Source organism: Heliangelus exortis, chromosome 11 (assembly GCF_036169615.1).
Source record: "Heliangelus exortis chromosome 11, bHelExo1.hap1, whole genome shotgun sequence".
Classification (NCBI taxonomy): domain Eukaryota; kingdom Metazoa; phylum Chordata; class Aves; order Apodiformes; family Trochilidae; genus Heliangelus; species Heliangelus exortis.
In genome coordinates this window covers 22,022,574-22,045,634 of record NC_092432.1, presented here as the reverse complement: position 1 = coordinate 22,045,634, position 23,061 = coordinate 22,022,574, and the positions used below count along the sequence as shown (strand labels likewise).

Sequence of the window (23,061 nt, the reverse complement as noted above, 5' to 3'; positions counted from 1 at the left end):
GAGGCTGCCCGTGTGGGCCAGCGGTCGGGCTTTTTCAATTTTCCATCCGGAGACGCACAGTCACAAGACTTACAGCTCCGGTACAGGAGCCGGGCTCGCAGGGCTCGCAGCGCTCACGCCCGGATACACGGCGCCACGGCGGGCGGCGGTAAAGCCGAACCCCGGCTCCCCATCGAGTGTCGGCGCCGCTGGGGAGGCCTCGCCGCCGTCATGGGCGAGGCGGTGCCGCAGAACCTCCCCCCCCCCCGGGCCACCATGCGGGCGAGAGGCGAGCTCCGCCCGCGGGCCGCGGTTGCTAGGGCCGGTTGCTGGCAGGGAGAGGAAGCCCGCGGTGGTGCAGCGCGGATTGGGCTCCGTGTGCCCCGGACCGGGGGGCGGGAGGGGAGTGGAAGGCAGCGGGTTCCGGGCGGAGCGGAGCCACATTGGGCAGCGACGCGAGGGGTTGTGGGAGAAGGGGCCGTCCCCGCAGCCTCCTCCCTCTCCCGGCTCCGTTTCCCTCCCCCCTCCCGTCCTCCGGCCAAGATGTCTGACATGGAGGATGATTTCATGTGCGATGATGAAGAGGACTATGACCTGGTAAGGCGTGGGGAGGCGCGGGGGCTCAGCGTCCCGGTGCGGCGGGCGGGCCTCGGGGGAGCGGTGCCGCCTGGGCCGGTGCCGGCGCGTCCGCCGCAGCAGCCCCGCCGGGTGCTGACCCGTGAGGGATCACTGACAGGATGAGTTTCCCTCCTGGGAGGAGGGGCGGGTGCTGCTTTGGGAGCAGGCCCCGCCGGGCGCCCTGCCGCCTCTCGGCGGAGAAACGGCCCAAGTTCGGCCCCGCCAAGTTAGGTAGGCCCCGGGCTGGCCCCCTCGGGCCCGCCGAGCCTGGGCCCCCGTTTGTGTTCCGTAAGGGGCAGGGGCAGAGGAGGGCTTCGGCGTGCTGCTTCCCTCCCGCCTATGGCCGGAGTGTCGGGCTCGAATTAAGAGTCTTAAAGTTGTCTGTCCCCCTCCTCAGCGGCGGCTGCGAAAGGTCCTTGGGGGGCAGGTGTCACTGGTGTGCTTGTGAGAGCGGCAAACTGAGAAAAAAGTGGGGGGAAGAGAAAGGGGAGGGAGGAGAAATGGCCACACAGCCCGAGTCTGATGCAACACGCCAAGGGTGTACTCGTTTTTAACTTTTTGCCTTTCTAGGCTCAGTGAGCGTTTTGCCCTTTTTCGTTTGTTCGTTTAATTGCAGGGTTTGGGGTTTTTCTTGTTATACTAGTCACCTTTGGATGTCAAGTTTTGTTCCAAGCTTTTTACAGTTAAAAGCTGCTTGCAGCTAGCAGTTTATGGGAGGGGGAGAATTTGGTAATAAAATACGAATGTTTTGATGTAGCAAGTCCCTTTTAAGCTATTACGAGATTTTCTACGATTACCTAAAACATGCTAGGGGAAGCAAGCAAAAAGAAAAAATATTTTCTGCCCTGATTAATTGTAATTCTGTTGCCATTATATTGGAGCTCGAGGCTTCATTGGTTGGTTTTTTGCTTTTCTGAACTTAACACAGGTTTCCAGATGAGTAGTTTTTTTTTTAAAGCTCATTGTGGTTGAGGCTTGCAAGTTTGCATTTCATTAATTTCCGATAAACCTGTATGTACCATACTGCAGTTTCACTGAAAAATCCCGGACACCTGCTTCTGGAAGACTCGCTTTCTAAGGACTTATTTTATAATTGTTGCTACGTATGGATTCACTTGAAAGACTTGTCTGATTTTATTCAATATAGTTTCTGGACAGTTTTTGTTACAAGCTTCTCAGAATAGCTGGATGACATTGGGCACAGAATAAAAGCTGTTTGATTTGGTTTTGAGTTCTTTTAATTCATGGAAGAGTACTTGTGGACATGCATTCTCACCTTGACCTCATAAGCTGCTTGTATCAGTACTTCAAGAACTGTAAGTCGTCCTCTTAAGTCCGTGAATGCATTCACAGACTTTTAGAAACAAGCCTTCTGAATGGATATACTGAGTTTGTTTGGAGTATACATAACATGAGAACTGGACATGTAGAGAAACCAGTGTTTAAAAGCAGCTGTTTACATATAAATTTGAGTTAGAGTGCACCTGACATACTGTGTCAGTTTTCACAGACAATAATTGCTGGTCTAAGGCTTTTCTTTTTTCTTGTGTTTCTTTTGAAGTAGTTTTTTCCTCATCAGAAAACCTTTCTGAAAATTCCTGCTTGTGGCAAATACCAGCATCTGACTGTAGTTACTTTCTCTGGAACATTTTCATCATTAATTACCACTTGCCCAGAGCTTTCCACAATTAAAAAATACTGCTTGTAGTAATTAGGAGTATGTTCATTTTTTCTATTTAGTATGTAGCTCTCATGTAAAGCATCAAATAATACTTAAGCTATACCTTTAAATAAAATAGATTTTCAAATTTAATTTGGACTTAAAAATGATGGGGAAAGATACCCCAAATTAAAGGTGTTCCGGCTAGACTTGCTTCAGCATTCTTGGACTAAAAAAACCATGATTGGATTCCATTTTCATAGTGCCTGAGACTATAAATGCGGTGTTCTGCAGAACTGTTGTGAAAAATAGTTAAGGGCCCTGAAGACAGGGTCTGATTTCTTCCTTTCATGTTTATATAAATCTAGTTAAATTAAGAGAAGACTCTAAGAGAATGCATGGTTCTCTCTTTATTCAGTATAAAGGCTGCTGCAGGAGAGTTTGAAGTAAAAATAATGATTACAAGACAAAATATTCAGGGAAGTACAGAGTAAAAATAAAAAAGCTCATGTGAGTGTTGGTGAATGTTTTTTTAAGGAATATGAGGAGAGGCAGAAGTTACAGAAATAGCTGCTGAAAAAAGAGAGAGCTACTTTGTCAAAATACAGTCTGTTGAAACTACATTCAGGTCTCCCAAGGTAGCTACTAGCATGAAAATAGTAGTGAAGACTCCCAAAAAAAGGTTTCATTTTGTTAGCTTTTATGAGAAGTGATTGTGGCTGTGCAGCTCTAAATGTGCACTTGACCTCCTGATTATGTAGAACCAGTCGGTTACATTTCCTTAAGTCTGCAAATGTTTCACACTCCAACTGAAATGTGAAGGATATTCTGAAGGCCCAGTGCTTTCCCAACTTCATCATTGAGTTTTATATAATTAGTTACTACGCTGTTAAACAATTGAAGATGACCCACTTTACAGACCAGAGTTGACTGTTTCTGCTTGTTTTTTCATTGGGTTAAAAAAGTTTTGCATATAAATGGCCTTAGGCACTCCTACAGTAGTTAATTTTATCTGTCGGAGGTCTCAATATAAGGAAAAAATTCAATTTATATTTGTGAGTGGAAGGGCCTAGATTCATAATTTGCTACTAATGTACAGTGACAGCCTTGATTATAACATGGATTATTCCACTTTATGCTTCAGTGAGCAGAATAATGTTTACTGGTCATTATGAAAATCACTTGATTTTAATTTCTAGCTTTGTGCTGTTAGGTGACTTGTATGATTTCAGTGCAGGTTCTTTTTACTAGTTTCATCTTGAAGATGAATAAGGAGGAAGAGGGAAGGACCATTGTAAATTCCATTTTTCTTTTCAGTCTCAGACAAAAAGCTATGTTTAGAATTGACTTTGAGATTCAGCCTTTCTCCAGAAATTGATTCTTCCAGGCACGGTGACAACACATTTTGTTTTAATACATCTATTTGGGGTTTTTCTTGTTTTGTTTTGTTTTAAATAAAGAATCTCTCTGTGGTGTTCTAAATGAGGCATCTTATTGTCTTCCAAAATTCAACTTTAAAATTCATCTGGGTGAAAGACAGACAAATCTGTTTGCTGAGCAACTTGTCTTTTTATGTTATGGAGCTGTATTATTTCGGTAACTTCAGGAGAAGAGCTGCATACAGCTCCAGTGAACAGCCAGCAGTTTGCACCCTGGTGAGAGGGCTACAGGTTCCTGAGGATTGGCATGGTTCAAGTATGGGGAGCATACCTGCAAATTACTGAAGAGTTTCCCTTTTCAGGCTGTGCTGATGTTAGAAAATAAGCAGTGTTCCTTTGATTTCAAGCATTTTAGTAGACGTGAATTGCTTCTCTCTTTGCACCAGGGAGAACTATTCTCCATTTCAATAGGAACTTTTAACTGTTACCAAACTTCATAAGCAATCTCATCAGTGGACAGGGAAACTTCCCTGCCTTGTACCAATGCATTTATTTAATAGCTGAAGTTCAATTTTAATGCAGATATTGTCACCTCTTTCCAACTCTTTATATTTCAGTACTGCCACCATTTAAAAAAAATACATACATATGTATGCACATCCGTGCATACATATAGATACATGTGTATATAAAGAAAGTGATAATGCCGCAAAAAACAGCATTCAGAAATAGGCAAATACCAAATCAAGCAGATCCATTTTACCCTTTTCCATTTCTTTGTTTTGTTTAATAACATTAGTATGTGATTTTAAAAAAATATTGAACTTCACAGACAATATAGGATATACTGTTTTCTGAATAATTCCTGTTTCATATTTTATATAGATCCAGTGTTTATCCTGATACGTTATTCACTCTCTTCAGATTCATCTTTAAACACAGAGTCAGTATATTTGCTCTTTACCATAATGTCTCAGAAGGAAGTAATAAGGCAAAAAGTATGAGAATATTTAATCAATAAATTCTTTCTGTCTTAACATCAACAAGTGTCACTAAGGTCTGGGTTTGTTTATTTGGGTTTTTTGGGGGTTTTGTTTTGTGTTGTTTTTTGAGAGAGCGGTTCAGCACGGTGTTCAGAACGGAGCTCCTCAGGATCTGGGATGCAGTTGTGTGTTAAATAGAATTAGATCTAAGATATGGTAAAAACTAGACTTTTAGAAAAGGATGCACATAACTAAGGGAGAGCTTTGTGACAGAGGTGGAAAGAAAAGGCACTTTTTTGCAATACAACTCATTTTTTCTTTCTGCAGTCTCCTCGTCTCGTTTCTGTGCATTTTCCGCTTTGCTTATAAAGACATAGGCAGATCCCTGTACTGATCTCATTGCAAACTGCTGCCTTCACAGACTTCTAAGTCCTGATGTCATCCCTGGTGTGACCCAGCAGGCACTAAGATAACTTGCAGAGTTAGGTAGTAGGAGCAGAAAAGCAGAGAGACCTAAAATGTGGGAAAGAAAATGAGGACTCCTGATGCATGGTTGAGTGGTTACTGACTTACACAAATCAGTCTTGTTTTTACTCTCAGAGTTTTTCTCTGTTCTTTTCCTATTTACTCTTGCATTCCAGTCTGATTGCTTTCTTTATATTCGTATGCCTGGATACCAGTGGCAAATGCACACAGAAACTGTTATTTGCTATTTGTCCTGGTGCCTGGGAGCCAGTGGTCCAGAAAGAGCAAATGCAAAAGAAGTTGTACTTGGCTTGGTGCTGGGATGGTGTCAGTTGGTCACTTTTGCAGCCAGTGCATATAAGCTATGTGAAAATAGTGAATGTTCATTGTAGATTAAATGTTGAAGGATTTTAGCTGGCAAGCAAATACAGCAATATATTTGAGAGCTGCTGTCCTTTCTTTTTTTTCCATTGGCCTCATTTGGGCATTTTTGTGTTTTGGTTTTTTGTTTTGTTGGTTTTTTTAAATAAACAAACAACCAAACCACCACCACCCCCACTTGCGAACCCACATCAGTAGTGGTCTTGCAAAATGTCAGGTTTTTACTCCTAATCCTAGAGTTACCAGACCTCCTAAATGCCATGGTTATGAAACAAGGTTAAGTGAAGTAAAATCAAATTTGTACCAGACTTATTCTCAGAATCAATTGCACATCATAAAAAAGAAAAGTTTGAGTCAGCCCAATGGTTGAAATTTGGTAAAATTACCAGCAATTGAAAATGACAGTAATAAGTATTGTTAACAATGTCCTTGAAGGATAAATTTCTACACAAATAGAACTCTTTGTATTGTCTTCTGTCTGAAAAGTTATCCTCTGTATAGCCTTTCTTTTTAAAAAAAAGGTTTTCAAAGTAGAAGGTTGGTTCCTATAGAGCCAGTAAATATACACAGGTACCTTATTCTGTCTGCAAGAAGTGGTGCTGTGCTTCAAGATCTCTATGTCATCTCTTAAGACCACCCTGATGTGAAATGAGAGCTTGTTTTCTTCCCCTCCCTGGTCACCTGCTCCTCTGCTGTAGTTTACCAGCTTGGGGACTGAGTTTGTGGAAGAGTCTCTTGATGTCAGTGCAAGCAGGATCAAACATCATCACGGATTCACAGCATAAAATGTTGAATCACTGCAGTGAAGGGCGAAGGAGGTACTAGGACCAGAAATGAACCAAGAGGGTCAGGTGGTGTTTGATGCTCTTAACCTACCTCTGCTGCTGGAGTAACTGGAAATGGATCCATGCCCTAAAAAGGATGATTGGAGCTGATTGGGGTGAATTATATTCTGCCTGTGTTCATTTTAGAAGTGAAGGCTTAATGCTTTAGAGCTGTTCACTACATGAAATGAATTTTGTGAAAACTTTATACATAGTGTAATGAAGACTTGTAAATTAAATTGGGTCCTTGGTACTAATTCAACTTTTATTAAAATTATTTGAATGAACTATGTTCCAAGCAGAGAGAACTACATCAGAGGTTTTGTCTCCATTACAGCAGAGCGTGTGTGGTATTTTTGCTTTCCCAAGAAAGTGATGTGATGAAACTGGGTTGTTTATAACATGCAGATGTTTAATGGGAGAATGCTTAAATAATGTCTTTTTTTTTTCTTCTTTCTTTTTTCTTTTTTTTTCTTCTTTTCCTTTAACTATAGTTTTTAAAGCTGTATCAGAGCTTTCTGATTTTAAGAGTACTACTAATAAAAAAAAAACCAAAACGCTTGTTTTGATCCTCTCAGGAAGGGAGGATCATAGAATCAGAATTTTCATGGTTGGAAGAAACCTTTAAGATCATCTAGTTCCAACTAGAAGAGAACTAAATGGATTTCAGACATCAGTTTCAAAGACCAGTTCTGTGTACTCAGACTTCTTGTTTCATTTATACTGATAGTGTTGGTGTCCATTTAAAAAAATTCTTAGGCTTGTTACTTTTTTTACAGCAGATGGAACTGTAGTGTATCACACAGGTATTTTTATATCTTAGAGTTATAATTAGGGTTGACAGAGTATTAGGTCTAGATGGCATAGTAGTGAGTTTTAGAGTTACATAGGAATCCTTTTTGTAAGCCTGATGTTCTATCTAATTTATTGCAGTTTTATTTTTGGTACTGTTTTGTTTGATGCAGCAAGCTTTCTATCTGAAAGGGTTGAGTTGGGGAAATTGTTCTAGTAGGAAGCAGGGGAGTTAAAAGTGAGGCTTAAGAAAGGTTAGGTGTTTGGTATAGAAAGAACTTTTCTGTTTTCAGTACTGGGGGGAAATGCATCTTTGTCTTAGTTTGAACTTTAGAATACAACTTTACACCTTTCATTTCCTCCTTCTTCCCTTTTGCCTTTGGCGAAAGCCAAATGTTCTCATATAGGTACCATACTGCACTAAGCAATCTCTGCATCAAAAGATGATAAGAGTGATGGTCCCTCTGAACTTATCAGCACTGGCATAATTAGCATTGATGCTTAAATTAAGATGCAGTGTCTTAATGGCTAATTTAATTATTTTCTAATTGTCTACAGATTCACAGCATCATCTCATGCTTAGTTTATGGTTTTAAAGTTTTCTTCACAACCATTGAGTTTAAATAGCTTTTAAAGGAAGCAGTAAAGCTTTGAGTCTGAGACCTTTGAGTCCACATCAACTTCCTAAATTCAGCGTGTGGCAAATATGCATCAAGTAAAAGAGAAGGTAAACAGAAAGGTAAACCACAACCTTTGATGCAAAAAAAAAAAAAAAAAAAAATCTCTTTATGTAACACTTACTGTGTATTAATATTATTAAACAAATAGATTTATGGCATATTTCAGTAGCATTAAGAAAATCTCAAAAATCTGAAAAAAGTCTTCCTGCATGAGTCCACATCCAGAATCACTGCCAGTGCCGAGATGAAAATACTGATGTTTCTGGCTTTAGGCTAACAGCATATTGCTTCCTAAAATGAATTAATTCAGTTTGTTTTCCTTTTATCTTTACAAATAGATACTCCTGCCAAAACTGTTCCCCAGTTCAAGTTTAGTATAAACAAGACATCAGCTGATTACATACATCTTAAATCCTATGTTGTTTAAGTTTTGGCGGCCTTTGTCTGACAGCCTTACAGCTGTTGGCATCATGTGCCTGTTGGATCAATAGTGTAAAGAATTTATGAAAACAAGCTAACCAAAACAAAACCGTGCCCAGTGAAATAAGACTCTTGCTTCCTGTTTTCTTTGTAGTTTCCAGTATTAAGTTTTACAGTTCTGTGGGAATTTAGAAAACAGGCTTATGGAATTCACTAGGCATTTAAGTCCACTGAATCTCTCTAAATACTGTGTGAATATAAATACACACATACACGAGCACCTTGCCTACACGTAAAAAATAGCAGGTTGAAGGATAAATGTCTCAAGGACCATATTTAATTAAATTTGGACTGACAATGAGCTCAAAGTAATTTTTCCCTTAGAATTTCTTAAAACCTAAACTTTGAAAGATTTGCTTCCACTGTGGCGGAGAGATAATTTAAAACTTTCCTTCTGCTTCATTTTTTTTTCATCCCTTTCCATGATTTTGAAGGGGGGGACGTTAATATTAGCACTATGTGAATGAACAAAATAATTAAAGGGGCTGAAGAAGAAGTGCAGTAGAAGAAATTCCAAGTTTAAAAAGGGCACCTGACTGTTCATTATTAATATTGTTACAAGGGAAGTTTACTCTGACAACAGGAACTTCAAGATTTGAACAGATTCTGTTAAATAGTTCAGCACTGAGTGGAGAGAAGCTGGCTTGAAAATGCAAAGGTGTGAACCCCAAATGTGAAAATGCAAACTCATGTAAACCTCAAATGAAATTATTGTTGGAGCTTTGTTAACGTTTTTAATTCTGACATGCAATGTTCAGTGAAAGAACTTAGTATACTTCAGGCTTTTTTCTATCAGAAAAAGCTTCAAAGTACTTTTTTTTTTAATGAAGTATTTAAATTGGTAGAAAGAAATTCTTCAATTTGCTTGGTGCTACTTTACATGATGGGTAATTATTTGATTAAATTATTGTGCCTATGCCCCATCCCTCTCTCTGTGTCACTGTCTTTAGCATTTTCTCAATCATCTCCTTCTTTTCAGCACAGAAGCAGATGGTGTTATAATTTTTTTTTTTTTTTTTTAATTTCCTTAGACAAGTATGAATCGTTATGGCGTAAAAAGGCAGATTAGAGGGAGATTTATGGAAGTATTTTATATCCTCTGTTGCTGAGTCATTGCTTGTGTGGCAACTCAGCTGCAGTTTTTTCTGGGGACAGCAAAGGTCGTATAATCGAGTACCTTTTAGATGACCAGTGCCCAGCATGTTCTCTCTCCCATACAAAAATGACATGGACTATTAAGCATCTGTCCTTAAACACCAAAACTGGCAGAATTTTAATAATACAGTCTGTGCTTGTCATAAAGGTGAAGTTGGAGCTGTGAGTTCATTACTCCAGAAAGAAATCTCTTTACAGGTAAGTGTTGGTGAATGGTGAGGCTGGCCTAGTAATGGGAGAGATGAAATCATAAGGAAAGTCAGTACCTGTTCAAACTGAAGATTTTCTGGTAATATACAAGCATTCTGTGTCAGTTTGAGAAATATGTTGTACTGTATCCATTTTCAGCAGTGTTAGATGTTCTGAACCTGTCTTTTTTGTTTCCTCTGATTTTTCCTTTTTTTTTTTTTTCTTTTTTCCTTAAAATGTAGGAATATTCTGAGGACAGCAATTCTGAACCAAATGTGGATCTGGAAAATCAATACTACAATTCCAAAGCTTTGAAGGAAGATGATCCTAAATCAGCATTAAGCAGTTTTCAGAAGGTTTTCCATCATTAGTCTATTATTTTTGTATTATTTCACATATTAAAATACTTGTGTACCATTTGAGTTATTTTCCAGGATTTTAAGAGTAATTTTCTATTTTAGCTTGCTAATGTGCTAAGTTTATCATTGGGCTACTTAGACTCCTGTCTGGACTTCTTTTCAGGATTATTTGTAGAGAGAATAAATAGGACATGGAGTATAGTCCCATTTTATTGCAGAGCTGAGTTTTTTAATCTTCAGAATTTACTAAGACCTAGGTATGTTTTTGTGCATCAACTGTAGAAGCTATATCCATTTGTATTTAAAAATGAAATGGTGTTCTAGAGCCCCTGTGTCTTATATAATGTATTATATTTGGTTTGATGTCTAATCCCAAAGCTTTAAATGTATAAATATGAAGTGACATAGTTCTTTTCCTTCACGTCAGTTTTAAATTTTTAATGTTTGCACACTGCCACCAGAAAACAGTATGCTACATCTGACTTATTTAATAAAAAAAGGAGTGTTTTCATCTCCTGGCATATTGGTAGTGTATAACAGTACATGACTTTAAATAAAATGAATGACTTAATGACTTTCTAAACACTTTCTAAAATTTTTACTTACCCAAAGTTCCCCTAACTATGTTACTGTAAAACACAGGAGCCTTTCTTACATAGGAAGAAACTAGAGTAATTCAGAAGTGTATTTTTGGCTAATTTAGTCAATGGGTGCGTTGAGTCAGTTTTGCAGGGTGTGTTTACAACTTTTTTGTGTATTTATGGAGTGGCATTAAAGTTTAGTGTTTGGTGTTAGACAAGAACAACAGAAATCTATGAATAACAGTTTACCCTCCCTTAGCATCAGCTAAATTCTGAAAACTAATAAGGTACATACCTCTCACTAACTTTCTCAGCAGTATCAGAGAAAAGTAAAATTGAAGAACAGGGCAGAGTGAAACATTGTTTTGTATGGAACAAATCTGGGGAAAGGCATATATGGGATATGTGTGTTTCAGTACACAAATCAATTTAAGTTTGAATAAAGCTTTTATGACTGTTGTTTAAAAAATTATTCTCTTTCAGGTTTTGGAACTCGAAGGTGAAAAAGGAGAATGGGGATTCAAAGCTCTGAAACAGATGACTAAAATAAACTTCAAATTGGTAGGAATTCCAGCTGTCACTTGAGAGTAAATGGCATAAATATGTATTTGATTAAGAGATATTAAGATACTGTAATTTATAGCTAAATCTGCCAGAACTTGTCTTTTGTGGCCTCTAAGAGCTACTACAGATATGGCAAGTCAAGGGCAAAATGGATGCCAAATATCTTCTAGTCAGCTGCTAATCTCTGAAAGTTTGAGACTCAGTCCTTGCTGTCCTGAGGTACCTTACCATGCAACTGGTCATGTTTCTATAGTTGTGTAATTCACCAGAATAAATCAGTGAACAATTTATTTGCTACATGTGCAACCATTCTAAATAGTTATATAGCCAACTGTATTTTCTTCATTGAGATAAATATTTTAAATGTCTATTCCATGCGATGTTGCTGAATTATTCCTGATTTTGCTGCTTACAAATAAAGTGATGATGTAAAAATTCCTCATAGCAACCACTTCTGCATAGTCTTGTTATTCTTACTTTTCTGTTTTTATTCATTAAAACAAAAATAAAGCATCTTTTTGTATTTTTTTTCAGACTAACTTTCCTGAAATGATGAATAGATACAAACACCTATTGACCTACATACGAAGTGCAGTTACGAGGAATTACTCTGAAAAATCCATCAATTCTATTCTTGACTATATCTCTACTTCCAAGCAGGTTAGATCATCAGCTCTTTCATTTTCGTGGGTTTCCTTTTTGCATGTCTAACTGTGGGGCTTTTTTGTTTATCATTGTCTTTAATAGAGAACAGTTGGAATATTAATTTTTTATCGGATGTGAAAATATTTTATTTCCCACAATTAATGAATTCTATCAACACACATAACTTCATTAATTTGTCTTCTCTAGGCAATATTTACCTGGGTTCTCTATGCTAATAAGTAAAAGAAATACTTTTTTTCTTTTTTTAGCATAGCACCTACACACTGTGTCTTCTCAAGTATAACTTGTAATTATACAATACTTACTTTTTTTTTTACTTCGGGTGGAGAGGGGAACCTTTTGAAAAACTTGGTAATGAAATGTTGGTGTTAAATGCTGCCTGTCTTTGAGTGTACTGTGAAAGCTGGGTACATGTTCTTAGATACCCATCCCAGCTCCTTTTCTTTTGTGTTGTTGAAGCTTTACAGAGAGTAGAAAGCTCCCCTGAGTACCTGAAGTAGCACCTGCATATGGAGGACCACTGGTCTTTAGTGATGACTCCACTCATGCCATTATCACAATCCTTCCTGTCCTACCACTTATAGGGAATAAAAGTTTAATAGCTGAATGATGGTTTAACCATAAGTTTTAAATGATTGTCTTAGACTGTAGCTTGTTGGTGGAGGTCAGTGTGTTTGGTCTAAATGCAGTTGGAGCCAGACCTGGAGGGACAATCAGAAATCTTGCCTGTTTTTAGCCACAGAACTTTTATCCCCAAAAGAACAAGGCTCATACACAGTACTAATGTATTCCCTGTAGAACCTTTGATAAAGGTCACATTCAGCACTTAGATTTCCATTTTGGATGCTGAAATTTCAGGCTTTATGCAAAGAAACAGCTTGATATGTTTGTATTTTTCTACACAACATAAGAATTGTATTGCTTGGTTATATAAGATGGGTTTGTGTCAGGTGGATTTCATTTTTCTCTAGCATGATAGACAGTTGTAAATCTTAACATGTGAATACTTGGCAATTATATTTATTTTATAGAAGAAAAACAAGTGTACTTAGTTTTGTTATTCTAGAAGCTCTTTACAGTTTAAAACCAGACATTCAATAAGATGCATATGTCTTAATTTGAAGTTCAAGCATGCACTTTTAGTTTGTTCAGATTGACTTTATTAACAGGTACAAATTTGCTGTTTACAATTATAGAATTCTGATTTTTTATGCCAGATGGATTTGCTTCAGGAATTCTATGAAACGACGCTTGAAGCTCTGAAAGATGCTAAGAATGATAGATTGTGGTTTAAGACAAACACAAAGGTAAAATATATAACTTACTGGTTTTGCTTTTGCTTGTGACACCTTCAGCTAACTCTTAGAAATTATAATTGTGTAATCTTAATGGACTTTAGCACCTGAACTTTTTTTTCATTACAGCTTGGTAAATTATATTTAGAACGAGAAGAATATGGAAAGTTACAAAAGATTTTGCGTCAGCTGCATCAGTCATGCCAGGTACCTTTATATTCTAAATCACTGTAGCTTAGTAAACAACACGGAATTTTTTGACATCTGTGGTTGGCCTCTGAGGCATGTTATCAAGCTTTAGTACAGAGTGAAGAAATACTGTGCCAGTTTTAATTTGTTATCTGTTTGATAACATAAACCGCGTGTTTTATTCCTTGCTTGGAGATTATTTTTTAAAAATTATTCACAACTGCTGATTAAGTTTCCTTTGAGTCAGGTGCAAGAAAAAGAAGAACATATGAATAATTTATAATCCATAGACATTTATTTTTAAATACAGTGATTATTCTCAGTGAGCTTTACTCAAAACTGAAGGGACAACTATTACTTTCTCATTTGGAGGGGGGAAAAAATTAGCCATGCATCCTGTTGCGTTTGTTTGTATCCCCCCTTTTTCTTCCAGCATGGAAAATGGGTTACAAGTATCTGGGGAATAGTTCTGTTCTGGGAGTTGTATGTATTTTATTTTTATGTATCTCTGTATGTGTGTCAATCACTGCATTTATATATTAAGAGCATGGTTTAAGGAGCATGGAAAAGAAGAAAAGGTGAAGTTTTGAGGAAAGCATTAAAAAAAAATACTAACTTTACATAGAAGGTTTGAAAATTTGGCCTGTGATAAGTTCTTTGACTATTACGTTTTGTATTAATAGTTATATTAAAATTTTAAAGTTTTAGAAATACCCTTGTATCTGACAGGAAATTACTGAGGGTATTTGGTAATCACTTTTTTACTAGTATAAAACTGAAATTGCTGTTCTCTTAAAATTTCACAGTATTTATTACTTAATCTGTCCTAGACTGATGATGGAGAAGACGATCTAAAAAAGGGTACTCAACTATTGGAAATTTATGCTTTGGAAATCCAAATGTATACAGCACAGAAAAATAACAAAAAACTTAAAGCACTATATGAACAGTCATTGCACATCAAGTCAGCCATTCCTCATCCACTAATCATGGGAGTTATTAGAGGCAAGTTAATCTTGATTTTTTCATTTAACTTCCGTTGCATAGATTAGTTGCATGAAAATCTGGTAAGTACTATCTTTTCCAGTTTCCTCTGTGAATACACAGGATCCTGAAGGTTCAGAGGCAGACAAACTATCTGTGAATCATGGACTGTTAATGCAGTGGCTGCAGTCTCACCATTTAAGGTTTCCCTCCTGCAAGACTTCAGCTCTGCTGTTCTGGTGCCTGAGTACCAGATGTGAGCTTCAGAAGGGCAGAACATAGAGTGTAGGAGAGAAGCAATAGAAGAACAAGAGGAAGGCTTGAGCTGCCTTGACACCATGGCAGGCAACAAAGATGAATGCAAATGCATTTGCAAACGATAAAAACAGGCTTAACAGGACAGCCAGCAGAACTGAGTGCTATTTCTTCAGTCCCCTTTTGTGAATTTGTGCTTTGTCTCACCTCACTAAAATGCAACAGAAACTGAAGGTCTTTAAGATATGTTTGAAAATATATCATTTCATATATATCATTTCATATATATATATATGAAATTATTCTTTATCCACAATAATAAATTACAGTAGAAACATGTTGTGCATCTTGAAAAAAACATTCTCCAGAATACTGTTGTGTCTTCACCCTTCCCCTGATGTGGATATTTGCACAGACAATCAGGCAGCAGCGGATTCTTCAGAAGTGGAAGGAGATACAGACTATGTCTCTTTTTTCCTTTGTGGTTTTTCTCAACAGATAGATAAAATTCCCTAATTACAGAAAGTCTGTTGCCTTTGAAATGGAGATAGATTCTATTTTAGTTTTTATAGTACTTTAACATAAGGTTGAAATTTGGTGAGAAGATTAGTGGGGTTTTTTAGATTAATGATGTGGGTTCGTTTTTTTTTTTTTCATCATCCTTGAATGGTCTTATTCAAATGGCAATACTGTATGTGAAGGTCCTAATGCTTTTCTTTCCTAGCATTTTCAGAGAAAGAAAGACTTCTGAAAATATTTCAGTAATCTATTTAGAAATAGTATGGAACTTCTCAGTCCAATTATAGTTGGCAACAAGCACACAGAGTTCCTTTTCATCTGTGTTTTCTTTTCAGAATGTGGAGGCAAAATGCACTTAAGAGAAGGAGAGTTTGAAAAGGCACATACCGATTTTTTTGAAGCATTCAAGAATTATGATGAATCAGGGAGCCCCAGAAGAACCACTTGCTTAAAATACTTGGTCTTAGCAAACATGCTCATGAAATCTGGAATAAATCCATTTGACTCTCAGGAGGTATTTTTTTTTCCTGTATTCCCCTCCCCTTTTTCTGAATTGATAAGGAAATTACCCAAAAGACAAAACTGGAAAAAAATATTTAAAAGCTGAACATGCATATTGTGCTTTCTGTTCTATGTAGGCTAAACCATACAAAAATGATCCAGAGATTCTAGCAATGACGAATTTAGTAAGGTAAGATTTTAATTTTTCTGGAGAAGAGAGCAAAAACCAAAAAGATATAGTGTACAATATAGATGGCTTTTCTCTGCACATCTAGCATGGTTATTTTGTAAATATTGGGCAAATATTTGTAAACTGGTTTTCTTAACAAACTTTTATTTACTATGACATACCCAAGTATCTATATACTATACCCTCTGGGGATACAGAAACATGGTGTTATCTTCCACTCTTCTGAATTTCTTGTACGGTGGCAAAAATCTAATTTCTTCCTTTAAATGAAGTTGTCCCACCTTGTATTGCAACTGGTCCTTAGGGTTTGGCTGACTGTATATGAAAAACTGAAATGATTGGTATCTCATAGCAAAGGCAGTACAATAATTGGATGCATGGATATGTCATGGTTCCTAAGGAAGCTTCATAATTTAGGAGTACAAAACAGAACTCTCAAATGATCTCCCCTAACCTTCAAAGAAATGAGAAAATCAAAAGAAGGCTTCATTGTCTCTTAAAGGCAACTGTGACATGAGAACTTTTAGTATATTAAGCTCATCAGGCAAAAAAACTGCAGCAGAGGAAGTTTTTTTATACTGTGTCTTGGAGCACATCCCTCCTGCCTTTGCTTTATCAATGAGAAAAAAAGACCAAGCTGGAGGAAATGTTTTCCAACCTTTTTCCCTAGGAAGTAATGGCTGCTCACGTTTTGAAATACACAGTTGATCTTGTGTTGGAACAAACCTTGCTCTGATACTGAACAAACCTTGCTCTCTTACTCTGATACAGTGCTGCACCATTTTATGCATACAAATTGTTTCTGAAAGTGAGGATGTTCATAATGAAGAATACATTACTTGGCAATTTGTTGTGGGACTATTTCCAGTAATTCCACTTAGACATGTCTTTATACTTTGCTGTCATAGTTTCATGTGAATTTGAGGCAGAAGGAACTCCAGATGGCCTTACCCAGTATGATTTAATTCGCATTCCTAATTTGTATCTTTGTATCTTGACATTTGAGTATAACTGCTTCTTTAAAATTAATAATTCAATTAAAGCTGTGTGGATAAGAAATATGCAGAAGGTAAAATAAATTCCAAAAATTACAGTTATGTTTTTATCTTCCTACACTGTGCACTGGGAATGTGAATGTCTTATCTATGCTAAAAAGAGATTTCTGGAATACACTATAAAATATACTTAACTGAAATATTTACTGGTTTCATATGATACAGTCCAATCCACTTATATAACTCCATTTGTATACCCCTTAACTTCCACCTTCAGTTTGTATTTTTGGTTTTTTTCCCATTTGACTGATAATAAAGAAGGACTTTAGAAACAGTTTGAAAATTTACAAAACCTATGAAGGAAAAGTAGATGATGTTTCTAAAATGTTTGATGTTCATATTAAACAGGAGCTGAAAACATGTATTGAACACTATTTTTCAGGCTAAATACTGATAGTCTGTAGTTTAACATAACTAAATGACTGTGTAAGTTTGATTAGTTAGTAGACAGTCCATATTACAGCTGACTGTTCCTGTATTAACTGTCAAAGCATTATATTTCAAGGAAAAGATTTTGTTTAAATGGTTACAGCTCTTAGGTTTTAAGCAGTGCTGTGGTGCCACTACTGAGCAATAGATGTCTAAACCCTCCTTCTTTTTGTGGTCCTTTCTCAGGTAACAAGATTGAATAGATAAACTATATATATATATATATATATATATATATATATATATATATATATATATATATATATATATACACACACTGCAAGAAAACCATGAATCAAAATATAAAAAAATAGTATTACACCAGAATTACTGATGGATAAACCTAGAAGTCAGGATTTCTTTTCTCTGTCAGTATTTTTAGAATTGAGCTGAAGATGTGTTCTAGAAACAGCAACAGCTCTCCAGACTCTTCAGCTCTTACTTGTTCCGTAAAGCATGATGTCATGAAGCCAAAATTCAAGTAATAATACTTTTAAAAATTGGCTACTTTTAGGTTCTGTGCTTTTTTGAAGAGTAACTTGTTAAGGCTCGGAAGTTTTGCACCTAGAGTGGAGTTGTGGAGTAACTAAATATTCATGCTAAACTTCTGCAAATGCTACCAAAAATGAAAAACGAGAAAGGTCATTTCTGTTGCATGTCATCTTGAAGTAGTTTTTCCTCACAAAGGTTCTGAATATAATTATTTGCCACCAACATTTAATACATTTTTTTTCTTGCTGTTTTCTTGGTTTGTTTTTGGTTTTTTTTAGAAGATGTAGACACAGTCTTCTGAGCCTGTTTACATTTTAAACATAATAATTTAGTCTCTTGTTTTTTCTGAAGTGCCTATCAGAATAATGACATCACTGAATTTGAGAAGATTCTGAAGACAAATCACAGCAACATCATGGATGATCCCTTCATAAGGGAGCACATTGAAGGTAATTTTTTCAGGCTGTTTTAATCCTTTTTGTCTTCAGTACTTGGTAAGCAGCTTCCTGCTTCTTTTTTTGGTGTTTGGCCCGCCCCCTACTGATTTGTTTTTCTTCTTGTCACAGTGAAAGTTCTTTGTAATTACTTGTGGATCGTTACTTTACTGTTTCCAAGTTCTTTGAAAGCTGTTGAAGACCAAAATGCATCCAGGCATGTAGGATGACTTGGAAGACTTTTAAGAATAATGGAGAAAGTTTGAGCAAGAGTGGATATTCTAAAATATCTACGGTAGTGTTAGGGCACTGAATATTTTGAGTAGTGGAGATTTTGCTGTTTATGTCAGTCTCAGCATTTGATGACTGCTAGTTTATGAGGTTAATTTTCTCTCTCAGATTAAAGACAAAGTATGTAGCCAGTGTAATAGAGATTACATTGATATATGTGTAGTAATAAAATATGTAGCAAGATACATAATTCTAATGTATATTTTGAAAACAATGTTTGGATTTGTAGTACCTATACTTAATAAAGCAGGAGAACAGACTAATGCATGCCCTTCTGTTCCATTAACATGACAAGATCAAGTACTCCCCTGCATTTGTCATGTATCTGAAAATCTAAAAGTCTCTTCACTTGAACACAGTGTCCAGTTTTTTAGGTTTGTATTGTTTTCATGAAGAACAGGGTTTACTGTGGCATTGCACGGTCGTTTTAGCTGGATAGTTCCATGAAAGAAAAGAGTTAAATCCAGAGACCTGGTTTTCTTACACTTCTGTTTGTAACAGAGAACATGGCAAACAGCAGGGGAAACTAAATATAACCTCTCTACTGCTGTTACATGGTGACTTCTGGTAAGCTTCAAAGTCTTGTAGGGAGACTCTGTAAGATTAGAAAGGTGGTTGCTTATGGAAAAAAGTGTGACACAACTGAAAAGCCAAGAGAAGGAGAGCAGTTTAATCAAAGGATTGAACAGAATTTGAGCTTCTCCCCTAATCAAAGGATTGAACAGAATTTGAGTTTTTCCCCTTATATGATAATAGTCTGCTAGTGATATTCAGGGAAATATAAAAAAAGCATTCTCATCTTTTGCACTCTGTAGTGACAGAATGTGTGTTTGTGGGTATAATGTTTACATACCTTGCCTCATTGTTTTAATCTCCTTAGTTTTATTTAGGTACATAATCTGTTCTTCAGTATTACTTTTATTATATAAACAGTCCTTGTGTAACTAGTTAGGTAAAAATGGATCTAGCTCTCTCTTCTGTTCATTTACAGTTGAAATTCATGCTTTCATTTTATCCAAATTTTCTTCCATAATATAAACATTTATAAAGCAATGGATGCAAAGCCATCCACTTTATGCAGACTCTTGTTTTATACTTCTTCAGTTCCTCATCATAATTATACCATTAGGCCCTGTAACTTGAAATGTCATTAATCAAAAGGTGATGGTATTTAGGATATCTCTTTATATGATGCTGTATTGCAACTTTATTTCAGTACTGTTGTTTTTAGAGGGGTTTTTTTTTTCTTCTCTTACAGAGCTTTTGCGAAACATCAGAACACAAGTGCTTATAAAATTAATTAAGCCTTACACAAGAATACATATTCCTTTTATTTCTAAGGTATGTGTCACTGGAGCCTTGTGTTTACTTAAGTTTGTGAATTGTCAATAAAAGCTCTTAAATAAATACACTGCTTCCAGAAATAGAACATCTAAAATAGAAACTAAACTATAAAGTAGTACCCATGCAGTGCGAAAAGGTAAATTTCAAGGGTCATTTCAATGCTTTTTGTAATATGTACTATGATATACTTCTTAAATATTCAATCACAATTTTCTACTTGCCGTAGAAAAAGAGCTTTCCGAAGAGAAATCTAAGAAGTGAAATCTGTGTAATTCAAAATGAAAATATGAGTGTAGATTTTGTGAAAACAAAAATCAAAATATTCATTCCTTTTGTTCAAAAGAAATCTTCAAAAGTCTGCGGTGTACAAGTTACAGAATTGTGGTGGTAGAACAAACCAACTATTATAATGGAATCACTGATTTCATTCCCTGATCTGGAAAAAAACAAACCAAAAATCAGTGACAGTAGATAACTATTTCCACCTTCTGTGAGCTTGTGATTCTTCTTGCAAAAATTGACAAATTGACAGCATCCTGAAGTGTCCAAAAATTTTGCTGTAGTCTTTTCAGCCTTTATAAGAGTTTACTGATTTTTTTAATCATTTGCCATATATACATTGGGTGGAGGTTTTTTGCTTGATAGATCATTATTGAATTGATATCTTTTAATAGTAAGAAACAGAAATGAAACCAAATTGTGTGTACGAAGATAAAGATTGGAAGGATTTGATCCAAAGCAGTAGCAGCCATAATGAATTTTCTTTTTCTTTTAGGAGTTAAACATAGATGTAGCTGATGTGGAAAGCTTGCTTGTTCAGTGCATATTGGATAAGTATGTACTTTATTCTTAATTACTGATCTTTGATCACTTTAAAATAGTCACAGTATACAAGAAGCAACAAAACAGTGCTTTTGTGCATTGTGAAAGTAGTGTTTGATTTTAGAACAGAAAGGTATTGATGCTGACGTTAGATTTTCTTGGCTTAAGAGTAATAAAGCAGTAAAATTTGTAAAATGTGAGCCAAGAAAATTATAGAGAGATTTAGTGCTGTGTTTTTACTTTGATTTGAATTACTTAATAAAATATTTCAATTATTATGAAATTGAGAAAATTATTATTTTTAGTAATTGCTATTTATACTCATATATTTTTTAGTACATTTGCAAATTGACAAATCAGTAGTATGCTCTTCTTGACAGAAAAAACTTAACTACAACATGTAAACTTTTTTGAGGGTAGCTTATTATATCTACTAGGAAAATACAATCCATACCTGTACCTGGGTGTATATTTTAAATTTCTTTTTACATAAATCTTCATAATTCATTAGTCCATGCCTTTAAAGAACTGATTGCCTCATATTGCTTCAGGCTTGGGTCATAGCTAGAGAGATAATACATATATTGCCCAATGAGTTAGTTAATTTGATTTCCAAAATGATGACAACTAAATAGGCAGTACTACCCAGGACAATGTATTACAGAAGTGCTGAATTCTGAAATGGACTTTGTGTCTCTCTTGTATAAGATCTCTTATTTTACATCTGATTTATTGTTAGCTCCTGTTTCCCTGTGGATTAGAAATTTATAGTTATTCATTTATTTACTTCTAGCACTATACATGGCCGAATTGATCAAGTCAACCAGCTCCTAGAACTGGATCACCAGAAGAGAGGTGGTGCACGGTATACTGCGTTAGATAAATGGACCAACCAACTAAATTCTCTCAACCAGGCTGTAGTCAGCAAGCTGGCCTAACAGAAAACAAGCTTTTACAAATGTACTTAAGGCAACAGTGCAGTGATGTAAACCTTAAAAGAACTGGGAATGGCAAAACTACTGTCGGTTGGTGTGCCCTGAAATTACTGGAGTTATGGCAGAAGTGCTTTTTTGATCAGCTGGTTTGTGTTTTGCTGCTGCATTTATCCCAAGAAAAAAAATTAAAAAACAGCTTTAATCTCCAGAAGAAAACCAAAATGCCATGGGATTTATGCTGTATTGACATCTTGCCCTAAACATACAACATCCTAGTAGTTTGTCAAAGGGCAGTTAATGATCAGAGAGAAGATTTTTGTCATGATTTTAAATACACTGACACGTTACTGTTGGTTAAATTTAAACATGTTTTACCTGCAGAAATTCTCTCACAGAAATAACCTGCAATAACTTGAAATGCATACCCTTTTGAACACTTCCTCTTCTCATGTATAAATTGAAATGTTTGCTGCATTTTGCAAAGTGTCAATTCTCCAAAAATGTGTCCGTATATTTCTGTACCTGCAGTGTAGTAAAGGTTTAGCAGAAACCCCGTAATGATAGTGGCATACTGTCACTTAGGTTTCAAGCAGCAAAATAAACAGCGCAGTTCAGAAATTGTACAGTTTGTTTCTTGATGTGCTTTCATTGTACTTGATTTTTACTTTTGTTCTTAAAAGAAAATAGGTATTAGTTCATCCTCACTTCACTTATGAAGGACAATATGGAGATTTTAAGTCTAAACCTTGGTATGTGTGATGTTTTTTTTCACTTGATGTAGTTAAATGTAAATGCTAAAGAGTTTAAAAGCTGACATTTAGCAGTGTGGCTAACAAACTTTATCTTGCAACTATTATCAGTCCTGTCTAGTGGGTATTTGGCAATTCTCAGGAATTTGCTCATTTATTATTTTAGTACTTCAAGAATACAGGTTTGCCAAGCAGTACCCTGGGAACAGAAATGCAGCAACAAATGGTTGTTCTCTCCTTGCCTAATCTGCTGTCTTTTTGACCAAATTCAGTTTATATATAAAGACACTGTTTGGATAGAGTGGGGCCTGTGTACGGTGACCTCAGTAATAATGGAATCTGTTCTGTCCCAAATGTTTGATTGTATTGCAGTCCCTTCAGAGCTGCTACTCAGGTCCTGAAGTCCTACCACACAGTAGGCCTTTCATGCCCTTTGGGATCATCAGATGGATTTTAAAATGGATCAGCTGCAGCACCAACCGCATGAGCTTTTTTTCTTGTAGCAGTTTGTCTGCAGTTGACAGAAAAATTCTCTTGCAAGTCTCAGAAATGCAGGAAGAATTTTTTTTTGGACCACTTCTGTAACTGCTAGTACTCCATTTTAAACCTGAAGGTTTGGTATAATAGAGTACAAAGCAGTGCCACGCAGAGTCATTGCTATAGTAGAAGGAAAAAATATATATGTAGAGCATTTAACACCACCTCAAAAATAATGGAAAAGCCTAATAAATGACACACTTCCATCACATACATGCAAGAGAGCATGGTAAACTCAATGTTCTAGGGCAGGATTTAAATTGGTAACAGTGTATAATTAAATAG

The 23,061-nt window shown here is 36.4% G+C and overlaps 1 protein-coding gene across 4 annotated transcripts; it reads left to right on the top strand.

Annotated features, from left to right (window-relative positions):
- Window positions 1-440: 440 nt before the first annotated feature.
- On the top strand, window positions 441-22,113 carry COPS2 (COP9 signalosome subunit 2). Of its 4 annotated transcripts, none has more exons than XM_071755258.1 (13): window positions 441-576; window positions 9,828-9,941; window positions 11,009-11,086; window positions 11,624-11,749; window positions 12,973-13,062; window positions 13,180-13,257; window positions 14,070-14,244; window positions 15,333-15,511; window positions 15,636-15,688; window positions 18,016-18,113; window positions 19,648-19,730; window positions 20,509-20,567; window positions 21,349-22,113. In XM_071755258.1, exons 1-13 carry the CDS (start codon window positions 523-525, stop codon window positions 21,491-21,493), a joined length of 1,332 nt encoding a protein of 443 aa, XP_071611359.1. In that variant the 5' UTR covers window positions 441-522; the 3' UTR covers window positions 21,494-22,113. The 4 variants fall into 4 exon arrangements, with proteins under 4 accessions (XP_071611359.1, XP_071611358.1, XP_071611361.1 ...); XM_071755257.1 differs by having other exon boundaries at window positions 12,952-13,062; XM_071755260.1 differs by lacking the exon at window positions 441-576 and adding an exon at window positions 763-828.
- The last annotated feature ends 948 nt before the right edge of the window (window positions 22,114-23,061 follow it).

Bases quoted from the DNA above. Each gene is read 5' to 3' on its own strand.
- COPS2 (XM_071755257.1), top strand. From the start codon at position 523: ATGTCTGACATGGAGGATGATTTCATGTGCGATGATGAAGAGGACTAT. The intron at 11,087-11,623 runs GTAGGAATTCCA...ATTTTTTTTCAG, and splicing joins CTAAAATAAACTTCAAATTG to ACTAACTTTCCTGAAATGAT. The intron at 19,731-20,508 runs GTATGTGTCACT...TTTTTCTTTTAG, and splicing joins ATATTCCTTTTATTTCTAAG to GAGTTAAACATAGATGTAGC.